Here is a 14,144-nt window from a genome sequence, read left to right on the forward strand (position 1 = left end):
TTTGATTCGTGTACGATCAAAAGGGAATGATGTTTATGAAGATGTGTTCTTATGGATAACTATTTACAGTTGCATCCGTGCTTCATTCTATGATATAAAAACTAATAATTGGGGTTTCAAAAAATTAGTTAATTGGGTCCATGTATTTTGGTGAAATAGTAGTTTTAGTCCTTTTATTTTGTTTTATTTTGTTTTGTTTTTTTTTTTTTTTGAGGTGTTGATTTTGGTATGTCGGCTAGTGATGATGATATCGGATTCATTCATTGTTTTGTAAAAAATCTAAATTTACTTGTCCAGTAGATGCGCGAAATGCGCACGTGTTTTACTTTTCCTTCATTTTTCTCTCTATAATGGGGCCCACGAAAATGTTAAATTTGCAGGAGAAAAAATTAGTAAAAATTCCCACCCCACATTTATATGTTAATGACGTACACATATTCTTTCAGTACTGGACATTCAATCTTTTTCTCAACCATTTTTTCCAATTCCATAAATACATTTTGAATTATTGACTAAAAATGTTTATGTGGATGGATGGTGAGTAATAAAATAATTAAATAACCAAAATATTTAAATTAAGCTGCATCTTGCACAAATTAAATAATTCCTTGCTAGCCATAACAACATATTTGATTAATGGAATGAATTTTAAGAGAAAATAATTTTTATTCCATTGTTTGGGTCACTGAAAGAATATGCATCAAGAATTATACTCTAGTATTTGATTAGTTTAAAGATTAAAAAAAAAAAGAATAAAACAACATTGCGTTTTGTATACATATGTATATATTTAATTAAGTATACATTTATTTATTTATAAATAAATAATAAATATTTATATACTCCGTAAATAATTAAATACACTTGAGCGCTCTAATATTCGGTTGCGCCAAAAAGCATCCTCGTGGGACCTTGGGCGTTAAAGGGACAGTGTCCTTTGTCACCTCCTACGTTAACCCTATAAATGATAGCGCTGCGCCCACAGTACACCTCTTTGAAAATTCTGGTCCTCACGAGCCTGTTGGGGTGAATGACGTATCATTTCAATAATCTGACTAACTGAAAAAGGAGGATTTCTGTTATGGCGGCGAAAGTTTTGATGAACGCCTACACGAACACGAACGAAGATTCAACACAAGGATAAGTAGATATTGTTTGGGGGTAATGTGCATTATATTTTGGTCATAACCACACAACATTATTAAATCACAATTACTTTAAAAAAATTTACACAGAAGCACAAAAACATAATTTCAGTGCTTATAACTGTCTTTAGGTAGGTGCTCAGAAGTTGATGGTCTAGGGCCATCACGCAGAGGTGCACCCAACTTTCCGTATCCAAACCCTCTTGATGCAATTTCCCGAGCCTCCCGTCCCCTTATAATCTTTGGCGACCATCTTTTCAACGCGGGCAAAGATCGATCTTGGTACGCCGCGATTGCCTATCACCAACCTATCTACGTACAATAGCTGCACCAAAACTGTTTCACAGGTATAAGAGTTGACAATAAACAACATCTACATAATCAATGGGATATCATTAAGCCACAGATTCACAATTAAAAAGAGTAATGGCCCAGTGGGCATTGTGAATCCCCTGCTGGTACAGATTACGAGAGAAAGAAAGCCAATTAGTGAAGTTAACAACGATACAATTAACACATTCCCATTACTATTTTAAAGACCCACCCAAAATGCACATTCATCAAAAAAGGAGGTTGTTTGCTTTGAAAATCAGATTGCACACTTGTAGACTTGTAGTATAAATAATAGTATCTTTGAATTTAATTTCAATAGAACTTGACACTTGTACTTCTTTATTTTGGTTTGTAAGTGTATAAAACCCTGGTTACCTCTAATCTCACAATACTAAAGTGCAACCGAAATACTAAACTACCCTTAGACTAAACAACATCCCAAAATAAAACTTAGACTATCATTCTTCCAAAAAGGCTGAACCCCAACCCTAAGGGCCCCCCACACCCCGGCCCGACAGAGCGGTGGGAAAACTTGGACTATCATTATCCCTACAAATCCCTCTTTCTCAAAAATGGGTCACACGTCCACATCACCCAATATACAAATAATTTACTATTCATTCATACTACATTCTTGCAAATTCAACCTATTTTAAAAAGTGGACTACAATATCACATCATTTTAAAACATTAATAAATAAATATAATAAAAAAAAAACAAAATAAGTAAAGTAAATAAAAAATTAAAAATAAAAAAAACAGTTTGGTAGGATTAGAGCTGTCAATGCGGGCTGGCGGGGCGGGGCCCGCCAAAGCCCACCTTTTGGCGGGGCGGGCTAAAAAGCCCGCCAAGAATACGGGCCTAGGTAGTGGCAGCCCGCCTCGCCCCCCATAGGCCCGCGGGCCCCCGCCAAAGCCAGCCTTTTTTTTTTTTTTTTTTTTTTTTTGTTTTAATCATGTGTGAAGTGCTCCTAAAATCTAAACTCCAATGTGACTATGTTAATAACTTAATTGCTATCTACTTAAAATACTTTGCTGTCATTGTTGAAATGTTGTGATGAACGAATTCGGTTATGAAGGTGTAATAACCGCGGTCACCAAATAACCGATACTATTATTTATATTATTATATTATACATATTATATATATTAATTATATATATATATATATATATATATATATATATATATATATATATATATATAATATGTATAATATTATATATATAATATTATATATACATATATGTATAATATTATATATATAATATTATATATACATATATGTATAATATTATATATATAATATTATATATACATATATATACATATATATTATATATAATATATATAATATTATATATACATATATATACATAATATTATATATACATATATATACATATATATATATACATATTATATATACATATATATACATACATATATATATATATATATATGTATATATATGTATATATAATATTATATATATAATATTATACATATTATATATATATATATATATATATATATATATATATATATATATATATATATATATATATATTAGTTACTGTATATATATATAACTATAAAAAAAAAAGGCGGGCGGGCAAAAAAGCCCGTTTTTAAAAGGGGCTTCAAAAATATAAGTCCATCCCGCCCTTTTGGCGGGCGGGGCGGGAAAGCCCGACGGGCTAAGCCCATTTTGACGGCTCTAGGTAGGATTGTAAATTTGTAATCTAACTCATCATTAAAAAAAAAAAATGTTTATAACAAATGCCAAGTAAGCTTGTCAATCCCAAATTTACAGGGATAATGTAAGTCTTATACTAAATGCACACGGACAGGCGTGCATCTAAATTTTAAACCCAATTAGAACCATAGATCCCTCTAAACCCAAGTTCACACACACATAAAATAGAGATCAGATGCGGAGTAGGTGTCTAGGTGAAACGTGCGGGTGGATGATAGTCGTTGATCTTGTCAAAGTCAACCGTCCATATTGAACAATGTTTAAAAAAACGTGATGGTATTTTGATCATTTTGCGTATTGTTGAAACTTAAGGTGCGTATTTTATACGTTAAAGGTGTGTCATTTTAATACTTAAGTGCATCATTTTAACACTTAAGGTGCGCCACTTTTACACTTGATAACTTAAGGTGTGTTATTTGTTGAACTTAAGGTGCATCTTTTCATAGCTTAAGGTGCATCTTTTTAACACTTACGATGCGTCATTTTAACATTTAAGGTGCATCAGTTATATACTTAAGGTGCATAAGTTCTACACTTAAGGTGCGTGATTTTACTACTTAGGTGCATCTTTGTAACACTGAAGGTGCATCATGTGAACACTTAAGGCACGTCATTTTTAACACTGAAGGTGCATCATGTGAACACTTAAGGTGCGCCATTTTTAACATTGAAGGTGCATCATGTGAACACTTAAAGTGCGTCATTTTAACACTTAAAATGCGTCATCTGAATACTTAAGGTGCGTCTTTATAACATTTAAGGTGCGTAAGTATTACAATTTGCTTCTGCCAGCTTCCAAGATACGGTTTTTTTTTTTTTTTTTTTTTTTTTTTTTTTTTTTTAAAATTCATTGATTTGAGCCGTTGATCTAGATTTGATCAACGACTCAGATCTCACCGCATGTTTCACTTACGACCTCCTCCGATCCGCACCGGATCTCACACATACACACACACACATATATATAAAAGCATGTGTGTAAATGATGTGTTTGGTGTTAACATTAAAAAAAACAAAATTATTTCTAAAGACTACGGAATAACTTATACCAAGATTTCTTGAAAATTGCTATTTGCTTTTATGGCATGTTCGTTTAGTTCATAGAATAGGGCAAGAAAGGAATAACATTCCTTGGAATAGATCTATTCCATTGTTTGGTTGATTATTTTGTCATGAGAATAATATTCTTAGGAATGAGTTATTACCTTTGCAAGGGGAATAGCCATTCTTAGGGGATCTTTGGTATTAGCTATTCACATGCTTTTGGGAATAGCTTTTATATCACAAATACCAAAATACCCTTTGCACATTATTTTGTATTTATATTTAATAAATATAATTTATTATATAAATGTATATATTTAATTAATTATAATTTTTATTTATCAATAAATATATATTTAAATAAATTATATGTGTGTGTGTGTATATATATATATATATATATATATATATATATATATATATATATATATATATATATATATATATATATATAGAAGAGCGCTCATATGCGGCGGGGTCTTACGGTGCGGCGGTACGGTCAAATTCCAGAATACACCAACAGTGTTAACAATATGCACCAACAGTGTAATAAAAACACACCCCAATGAAATGTAATAAAACATCACAAAATACACCACAGACTCAAAAAAACACACCATATAACTCACCACCCCCAATGGTGTATTTCCGAACAGTGTATGGTGTTTTTACTCACACCTAATGGTGTGTGTTTGGTGATGCAGGGCTCTGTTTACTTTGTTTTGTGTGGTGTATTTCCTAACGTTGATGGTGCATATTTAGTGAACTATTGGTGTTGCCGCACCGTAAGAAATAACCGCACCGTAAGACACTGCCGCACCTGAACCCGCCTATATATATATATATATATATATATATATATATATATATATATATATATATATATATATATATATATATATATATATATATATATATATATACACACACACACACACACACACACACACACACACACACACACACACACACACACACACACACACACACATAGCATGCTATTATAGGTCAAATATTTTAATTGCACTGTTTTAATTAGTTTAAGGGTTTAATGGAAGGTTTTTTTAGTTCGAGGGGCTAATTGCACTTTAGTATATAGTTGGAGGGTCTATTTGACCCTTTATCCCTTGGTTTTATGACTTTTGGGCAGTCAAGAATAACAAGAAAATAGGAGAAATATAGGAAAAATATACGGAGAAAATATAGGAACTTTGTATTTAAGAATATTGTTTGTGAATCGTGACTGTCGTCCCTTTTTCTCGTGGATGTGGATCTATTTATACATATTTTGGGCCTAGAGCCTTATAAGAAATAAGAATTCTAGACTGCCTCATATTGGGAGTCTTAGTTACATAATAAGTCTTAATTCGATCTATTATACTAGAAATAGTGAGTCCAATTCTAATTATAATGGGAATAATAGGCCCAATAATCCTTGACTAACTCTTGAGTTGATGCGTATTGTGTATCCTTCATGGGCTTCCTTGATCCAGTTGCCTTCTTGGGCTGGTCCATGTGGCCTAGACCTAGTATATAATCCATCAATTATTATTATTATTATTATTATTATTATTATTATTATTATTGTTATTATTGTTATTATTGTTATTATTATTATTATTATTATTATTATTATTATTATTATTATTATTATTATTATTATTATTATTGGGAGTCCTACCGGTGCGGGGTTTGTGGCGCCCAACTAAATGGAGGTTAGATCAGTCGTGCCACATGTTCGTACTAAGACGACTAAAGTTGATGTGACAGCTAAGAGGATACTTCATGTGTCGTTTGTTTGTCTAAGTGGATCCATCCTCTTGACCTCGAAGGTCGGGAAGTGCATTCATTAGGGTCATCATTAGGTCGGAAACTGAATGACATTGTTTGTATTCCTTTATTAGGGTTAATACTCAAACTCATTAAAGTTTGGTTAGTTCAAAATTAAAGCTCAAACAATATTAGCCTAATAAAATTGGTTCAAGACATTGAAATCCATTTAGAGAATTGAATTTGGGTAGTTACATTTGAAATCAAAACTTATAAAAGTGGAAAAGAATCTCTAGCTAGGCAACAATTTCCACTATATACTCTTATGGATCTCCAAAGCATTAAGGAAAGGATAAAGACCCATCAATAATTCCATGAAAGAAATCTTAGGCCTATTTTTATACTTTGATTGGAATAGTGCAGTTAATTTGTTGGAATTGAATACTTTTAAATAAAAAGAACGCGTTGTATAATGAAAGGTTTATTGCAATCTCACTTTGTTCGGTCCAATAGAATACAACAAATTATTACATTTTTTCTTAAAAAGAATCAATGAGTTATGAAGAAAAAAAATTACAATTGATTAAATTGATGGAGAGAAAAAATAAATTGAAGAATGAAGCTAGTTCAAAGCACCGCAGACTTTTCTAATAATCCCACTTTGATCTGTGAGCGGTTGAATTTCAGACATTTTAATCATGGCTGATGCGAAATCTGCTTGGAATGCTCGAGGGCTCCTTGCATATTCTGAAACTATGCTGTCTGTAGCTCCACCACTGAATAGAACTTGATCCGATTGAAGCAGACCTTTCTTTTGTAATAGGTTCTTGTAATAGTTGTTATCGAAGGAGTTTGGAGTCACTAAATCAAGTGCAGCCAAATTTCCGTTTCCGGTGTCTTTAGGACATTGGCGTCTTCTGGTGCTAGCAAAACCGGCATCAATGTCGGTACTGTTGCCGTAAATCCTATCGCGAAATAGGAAGCATTGAGCTTGGCCGAGAGTGTGCGCACCAGACAAGGCAACCATGTCTCTTGTATTAAGGCCTTTGCTAGCAAAGCTGGATATGAGTTTATCCAGATTGTCGAAAGGGCCGGGAAGATCGGTTTCAGCTAGGGTATGGCTAGCCGTGGTGGAATCTCTTCTTCCTAGCTTCACTGTCCAAGACGGACCTCCCACTGCAGCTGACGCATCACGTGCAGCCACCGACAATACATCAGCACAAGATACAATACCAGGACAAGATTTCTCTAGCTCGAGCTTGGCAGCCTCTATCACGTCGTAACCCCTGGTAGAGCCAAGGTTAGGCAATGCCGTCTTTTCGCTCTCAATGGTTGGCGACTCGTCGAGTAAGATGGAAGCGTCGCAACCCTGCACAAAGCAGTCGTGGAAATGGAGACGGACCAAGGAAGCGGCCATGCGGCGCTCACGAGAAACTGCTTGCCTTACGGCAGTGCGAATGATGTTGAGAGCGTTGGGGCATGTTTTGTCGTAAAATGTAGGGGAGAGTTGCCCCTGGCATTGCGAGGAAGAGAGAAGAAGAAGCAAACATGATAAGATAGCAATGCATGGCGTTGTATGAGAAGCCATATATTATATATAGATAGAGAAATGTAGCTTATTTGCAGGGGGATTATTGCTCTGAAAACTCAAGCTAAGGTTGGATATGTTTGATGATTGAGAATGAGAAGGTGGAAGTGAATATATAGTTGGTGCAGGGAAGAAAGTGGTCGCTATTGTCTGCGACAGTACACCGCGTTATTAAGGATCGAATGTAATCCAGCTAATATAAGGACTGGCCGCTTCACTTTAAGGAATGAGGAATATATTATAAAGTCTAACTAAAAAATAAGAAAAGTAAACTAAATATATATATATATATATATATATATATATATATATATATATATATATATATATATAAATTGGAAAAGTCAAAAGATTTCGTGGCTGACTTAACATTCAGTCAAATGGATGTGCCATTATTATATAATAAAATTTTGAGATTTGTATTTTATTATGGAAGTTGGTAGCCAAGGCAGGCATGTGGATGGCATGCACTGTCATTGTCATTCAATTCTAAGTTTCATCGAAATTTCGCATTTTGACTGCGACATTTTCCGTTGTTTTCTGGCAAGTGCTATTGTAAACAATACCATTTCAATTTCAATTTTTCATTTCAAATTTCCCTAAAGTGTAAGGAACGATAAAATATGAATACAAAACTAGAAATTAATAAATAATGAGCAATGTACGTTTTTTTTTTTTTTTTTTTCTCTCTCTTTTCGATAGTGATAAAAATACTTTGACTAAATGATAATTTAATTTACGTGTAAAATACAAAAATATAAATAAAAAGTAAATTATATAAAATAAGCAAAAAATGAAAATTTTAACCTAAAATTATAATGAAAATTATAGTGGTTCTTGGGTTAGAGCTAGTCAAATTCTATTCTGTTATGTTTTTGGGTGTCTTAATTAGTACATATAAATTATATAGAACTCATGTTAATATAATTTTGAGAATAATAATTTAACGCCAATAGCTAATTTGACTCTGTGAATAAAAATTGGCCATTTTGAATCTTGTCTCCTCACTTTCTCGATCTCATTCTTCTTTGATATTTGATTTGTGTACAATCAAAAGGGAATGATGTTTATGAAGAGGTGTTATTATGGGCAGCTATTATATTTATAGTTGCATCGGGGCTACAATTCCTTTTATTGTATAAAAAATAATAATTGGGGTTTCAAAAAAAAAATTGTAGTTGAATTGGAAAAATAGTTAATTAATTTGGTCCATTTATTTTGGTGATATAGTAGTTCTATTCCTTTTGTTTATTTATTATTGTTTTGAGGTGTTGATTTTGGTATGTCGGCTAGTGATGATGGTATCGGCTCTATTCAATTCATTGTTTGTTTAGATTTAAAAAACTTCAAGAAAAAAAAAAAAACTAGATTTACTCGCCCTATTGACGCGCGAAACGTGCACATGTCTTACTTTTCCTTCGTTAATTTTTCTCTCTCTAATGGGGCTCACAAAAATGTTGAATTTGCATGAGAAAACACTAGAAGACAATACTAACCCGAAACTCCTTTGATAACAACTATTACAAGAACCTGTTGCAAAAGAAAGGTGTGCTTCAAGCGGATCAAGTTCTATTCACCGATGGAGCAACTGACAGTATTGTTTCAGAGTACGCTAGGAGCCCTCAGGCATTCGAAGCAGATTTCACAAATGTTTGAAACTCAGCCGCTCACAAGTCAAAATTAGATCATTAAAAAGGTCTACGGTCTACGGTACGTTGCTTTGAACTAGCTTCATTCTTCAATTTAGTTTTCCTCTCCTTCAATTTAATGAATTATATATTTTTCTTCATAACTCATTGATTGTTTTTAAGAAAAAATGTAATAATTTATTGTATTCTATTGTGTTTTTGGGTATATTAATACATGTAAATTGAGATAATATCTCCAATAGTCCTCCCAGTATTAGCGATTTACCCGTTGTGGTCATCCGAGTTTTAAATGACCTCCAATGGTCCTCCGTGTTTTAAAAAATAACCACCCGTGGTCCTAGTTCTTAAAAAAATCGAGTTTAAAATGACCACGAGACGTCCTAAAAGGACCACGTGTGATTATTTTTAAAACACGGAAGACCATGGGAGGTCATTTAAAACTCGGATGACCACAGCTAGTAAATCGCAAATACTCGGAGGACCATTGAAAGTATTAACTCCATGTAAATTATATAGAACTTATGTTAATATAATTTTGCGAATGGAATAATAATTTAACGTCAACTTTGACCAATGTAACATTAGTAAATTTTCAATAGTTAATTTGACCGTGTTTATCTCATGAAGCAAGTTGTTTATCTGCCTTTCCGTTAGAGAGAAAAATTATTATCTTGACATTTTCATTAGGTCTCATTTTTAAACACTATTAACCAACCGAAGAAATTAGAAGGTCATTTCTAAAAAATGTTATGTATGTTGAGTACCAATGATGGTGAGCAAATTATATCTAAGCTAAGAAAGATGTATAGAGCCTTGGGGTGTACGTGCAAGGCACCGAATATGCATGTGCAAACTGAAAGTGCGACCGAATATGTACGCAGTTGTCCAAATATTAATTAATTAATTAAACAAAAGAACATATAAGAATGAGCCAATGGGAAAGCAGTTGTGAGATTTTGAAGTCAAGGACAGGTGACTGGGTCACGTCAGCCTTCTTAGCTGGAGTGCAAACACTACCACATGCTGTTCTTCAACGTTGTAAAATACATATATAACGCGGCGTCGCAGCCAATAGTGACCATTTTACTTTACTTTATCCCCTTCCCTTTCCTATATATACTCCCTGCACCCTCTCCATTCTCTCATCATCTTGCCCATCTCCATTCTCATCTTCTCAACTTAACTCCTCTTTCAATTCCATTCTCGCAGTTAATTTCCTTTTGGATTACAATAATAATGGCATCTAATAGGCCTTGCATGGCATTTGCAGTATTATTGTTATACTCCCTCATTCTGCTGCTCTCCTCCTCGCAATGCCAAGGCCAACTCTCCCCTACATTTTACGACAAAACATGCCCCAACGCTCTAAACATCATTCGCACTGCCGTAAGGCAAGCAGTTTCTCGTGAGCGCCGCATGGCCGCCTCCTTGGTCCGTCTCCATTTCCACGACTGCTTTGTCCAGGGTTGCGACGCTTCCATCTTACTGGACGAATCACCAACCATTGAGAGCGAAAAGACAGCGTTGCCCAACCTTGGCTCTGCCAGGGGTTACGACGTAATAGAGGCTGCCAAGCGTGAGCTAGAGAAATCTTGTCCTGATATTGTATCTTGTGCTGATGTATTGTCCGTGGCTGCGCGTGATGCTTCAGCTGCTGTCGGTGGTCCGTCTTGGACAGTGAAGCTAGGAAGAAGAGATTCCACCACGGCTAGCCATACCCTAGCTGAAACCGATCTTCCCGGCCCTTTCGACAATCTGGATAAACTCATATCCAGCTTTGCTAACAAAGGCCTTAATACAAGAGACATGGTTGCCTTGTCTGGTGCACACAGTCTCGGCCAAGCTCAATGCTTCCTATTTCGCGATAGAATTTATGGCAATGGTACTGATATTGATGCCGGTTTTGCTAGCACTAGAAGACGCCAATGTCCTAAAGACACCGGAAATGGAAATCTGGCACCACTTGATTTAGTGACCCCAAATTCCTTTGATAACAACTACTACAAGAACCTATTGCAAAAGAAAGGTCTGCTCCAATCAGATCAAGTTCTATTCAGCGGTGGAGCTACGGACAACATAGTTTCAGAGTACGCAAGGAGCCCTCGGGCATTCCAAGCAGATTTTGCGTCAGCAATGATTAAAATGTCTGAAATTCAACCGCTCACAGGTCAAAATGGGATCATTAGGAAGGTGTGTGGCGCTTTGAACTAGCTTTCTTTAGCTACCGCGCGCTACATACTTATTCTTCCGCACTACTGTTTTTCTTAAGCATTTAATAATTTAGTTTTCCCCTCTCATCAATTTCATTGTATTTTTTTTCTTAATAATTCTTTGATTATTTGTTATTTAGAAAAATGTAAGAATATAATCTTTTGTATTCTATTACACCCAACTAAGTGTGGTTATAATAAATTTTTCATTATATATCACGTTTCGAACACATCATTCCAACAATAAGTTGAAATCTAATAGTAAAATAATATCCAATAATACTTAATTAATTTCTATGACACTGGACCAAGACTTAAAAATTCGAGTTTCAAGATTGTTGTTGTGCTATGTTTATGTATGATATTGGCGGAGTGAAGGAAATAAAATTTCCTTCCATCAGAACTTTTGAACTTGGCCAAAAATGTTTTGTAGCTAAGTTTTGTGTAGATGTGTGTTTGTGTTAATATGAGTATGGGGTTACTAGCGTAATAATAAATAAGGTAATGCAAAGAGAGGGAGAGAGATTTTTAAAGTGATTTCAAAAATAACTTTCATATTCCACTCTCTTAAATTTTAAGGAGTATTGTGCACAAAAATACAAACTCTGCTTACTTCAGATGTACTGCTACTTACTTCTTCCAGTGATAACCCTTGAAACAGATCACAAACTCCTCGTCGACTTATTGTTCACTGCCTGATCAAGTTCCAAGCTTCCACTGAAGGCAATCACGAAATCACCTTGGTATGATGATATGCCAACTTCCGTCAACTCAAAAAATGGATGTTGTTGAGTGTTGAACTTTTAAAATTTAGATGATTTTTCTTTGGCTTAGAATATTTGATGAACCTTTAAGTAAGTATTTTTTTTTTTATCACAAAAGCTCATGTTATTATTTAGACCCTCAACAGTAAATTAGAGTAAAGTCATTCGACAATAAGTCCTTTCAGATTAAAAAAATATGTATTTTCTAGTTAGAATGAATTTCTTGTGGTAGACATCATCTGTTAAGTTCTTACAATATAATCTAGGTATTAATCTTCATTTAAACAAGGATTGTTAGGACACCAATCGCACAACTCTCCTTATTTAATTCTGATAAAAATCTTTGTGATAAAAAAAAAAATAAAATCCTGAGGGTTTGTGAGTGACGCATTTGAATATGCACTCGGGTGCTACAGTGGTTTACGCTTCAAAAACATTGATTATAGTTTTATCACCATATACAAATATTTCACTAGTACAAAAACAATCATTCGCGTCCAAAGTTGAGGCTCATTCGCGTCCAAAGTAGCTGGGACGCAGCTGGCGGGGACGCTGATTGTATATACAATCAGCGTCCGAAGCTACTTTGGACGCGAAAAACGATTAATCACGTCCGAAGTTGAAGAACTTCGGACGCGATTAATCTCATTACACTGACTTTGCGCGTCCAAAGTTGGTCAACTTCGGACGCGCAAAGTCTGTAAATCGCGTCCAAAGTTCTTCGACTTTGGACGCGATTAATCATCTTCTTGTGATTAAAATGATTATTCGCGTCCAAAGTTGAAGAACTTTGGACGCGAATTGTAGTATTTTTTTTTATTTTATAATAATTTGTTAATAATTCCAGTTTTTTTCCTGTACAGAAAATATTATGTTCATCCACAACATGCACTCACAACCACTACATACCACTTCAACACTTTCAACTAATAAAGTTCAATACATCATTACGCCAACACTTTAGCCCTACTAAATTAAACTCCAATACATTCAATTCACAACACTTCAAAGTTTTCAATACATAATTGCCAACACTTCAAAGTTTTCAACACATTTAAACTACACTACTTCAACACTTATGTAATAAGCTAAACTAGATAAGTACCAACAATTCATAGTTCAAAAATTTATATGCATTCTTCGGTAAAATATTTAGACCAAATCTCACGAACCTCATCAATTTGCGCTTCTGAATAAGGCTTTCTATTAAAGAATAATTCCTACAAAAATTTAAAATAATCAAGTAATTAGTTTAACCATTACTAAAGTGTAATTTAAAACTATTTACTTTTAATAAATTTTACACACCATATCTAAATCATCAGAATCCCAACATTGAGTGCATATTTCATACATGAATCTCATCACATAATACCCGCACTCCACACCACCCGGTTGTTGAGGACACTAGAAAATATGTATATATATTAATATGTTAAACAATAAAAATATTAATATGAAATATGAAAGATATATATACCTCAATGTGAACCCAATCAACGTTGTTTTTAGGTCTTCTCCCTCCTAAAGTTTCAACCGATCGAAATGCCCTATAATATACAATCATAAATAATTTATAAACAATAGTGGTTAATAATTCTCAAAATATAAAATATATATATATATATATATATATATATATATATATATATATATATATATATATATATATATATATATATATATATATATATATATATATATATATATATATATATCTGTGTGTACTTACACATTCAATGTGGCCTTAATCGCAAACTCGCGATCACTTAATGCAATGGAGTCTAATACATAGACTTTTCTTAATCGAACAGAAATAACTAGAAGCATCCAATGATTCTTAAGGCATTTAAATAAATATGTTAAGTGTTATTCACAAATA

General features: G+C 33.8%; 3 protein-coding genes across 3 annotated transcripts; 1 reads left to right on the plus strand and 2 right to left on the minus strand.

Annotated features, from left to right (window-relative positions):
- Positions 1-6,522: 6,522 nt before the first annotated feature.
- LOC109189600 (lignin-forming anionic peroxidase-like) lies at positions 6,523-7,663 on the minus strand. Its single transcript, XM_019340213.1, has one exon. It carries the CDS (start codon positions 7,637-7,639, stop codon positions 6,674-6,676), a length of 966 nt encoding a protein of 321 aa, XP_019195758.1. The 5' UTR covers positions 7,640-7,663; the 3' UTR covers positions 6,523-6,673.
- A 2,784-nt stretch (positions 7,664-10,447) lies between these two features.
- LOC109189599 (lignin-forming anionic peroxidase-like) lies at positions 10,448-11,670 on the plus strand. The gene has a single exon (XM_019340212.1). It carries the CDS (start codon positions 10,525-10,527, stop codon positions 11,497-11,499), a length of 975 nt encoding a protein of 324 aa, XP_019195757.1. The 5' UTR covers positions 10,448-10,524; the 3' UTR covers positions 11,500-11,670.
- A 1,703-nt stretch (positions 11,671-13,373) lies between these two features.
- Positions 13,374-14,098, minus strand: LOC109189602. The gene is made up of 4 exons (XM_019340214.1): positions 13,995-14,098; positions 13,743-13,812; positions 13,571-13,669; positions 13,374-13,482 (listed from the first exon to the last, which is right to left on the minus strand). The coding sequence occupies exons 1-4, from the start codon at positions 14,090-14,092 to the stop codon at positions 13,390-13,392; spliced, it is 360 nt and encodes a 119-aa protein (XP_019195759.1). The 5' UTR covers positions 14,093-14,098; the 3' UTR covers positions 13,374-13,389.
- Positions 14,099-14,144: the final 46 nt, after the last annotated feature.

Source organism: Ipomoea nil, unplaced genomic scaffold (assembly GCF_001879475.1).
Source record: "Ipomoea nil cultivar Tokyo-kokei standard unplaced genomic scaffold, Asagao_1.1 scaffold1558, whole genome shotgun sequence".
NCBI classification, from domain to species: domain Eukaryota; kingdom Viridiplantae; phylum Streptophyta; class Magnoliopsida; order Solanales; family Convolvulaceae; genus Ipomoea; species Ipomoea nil.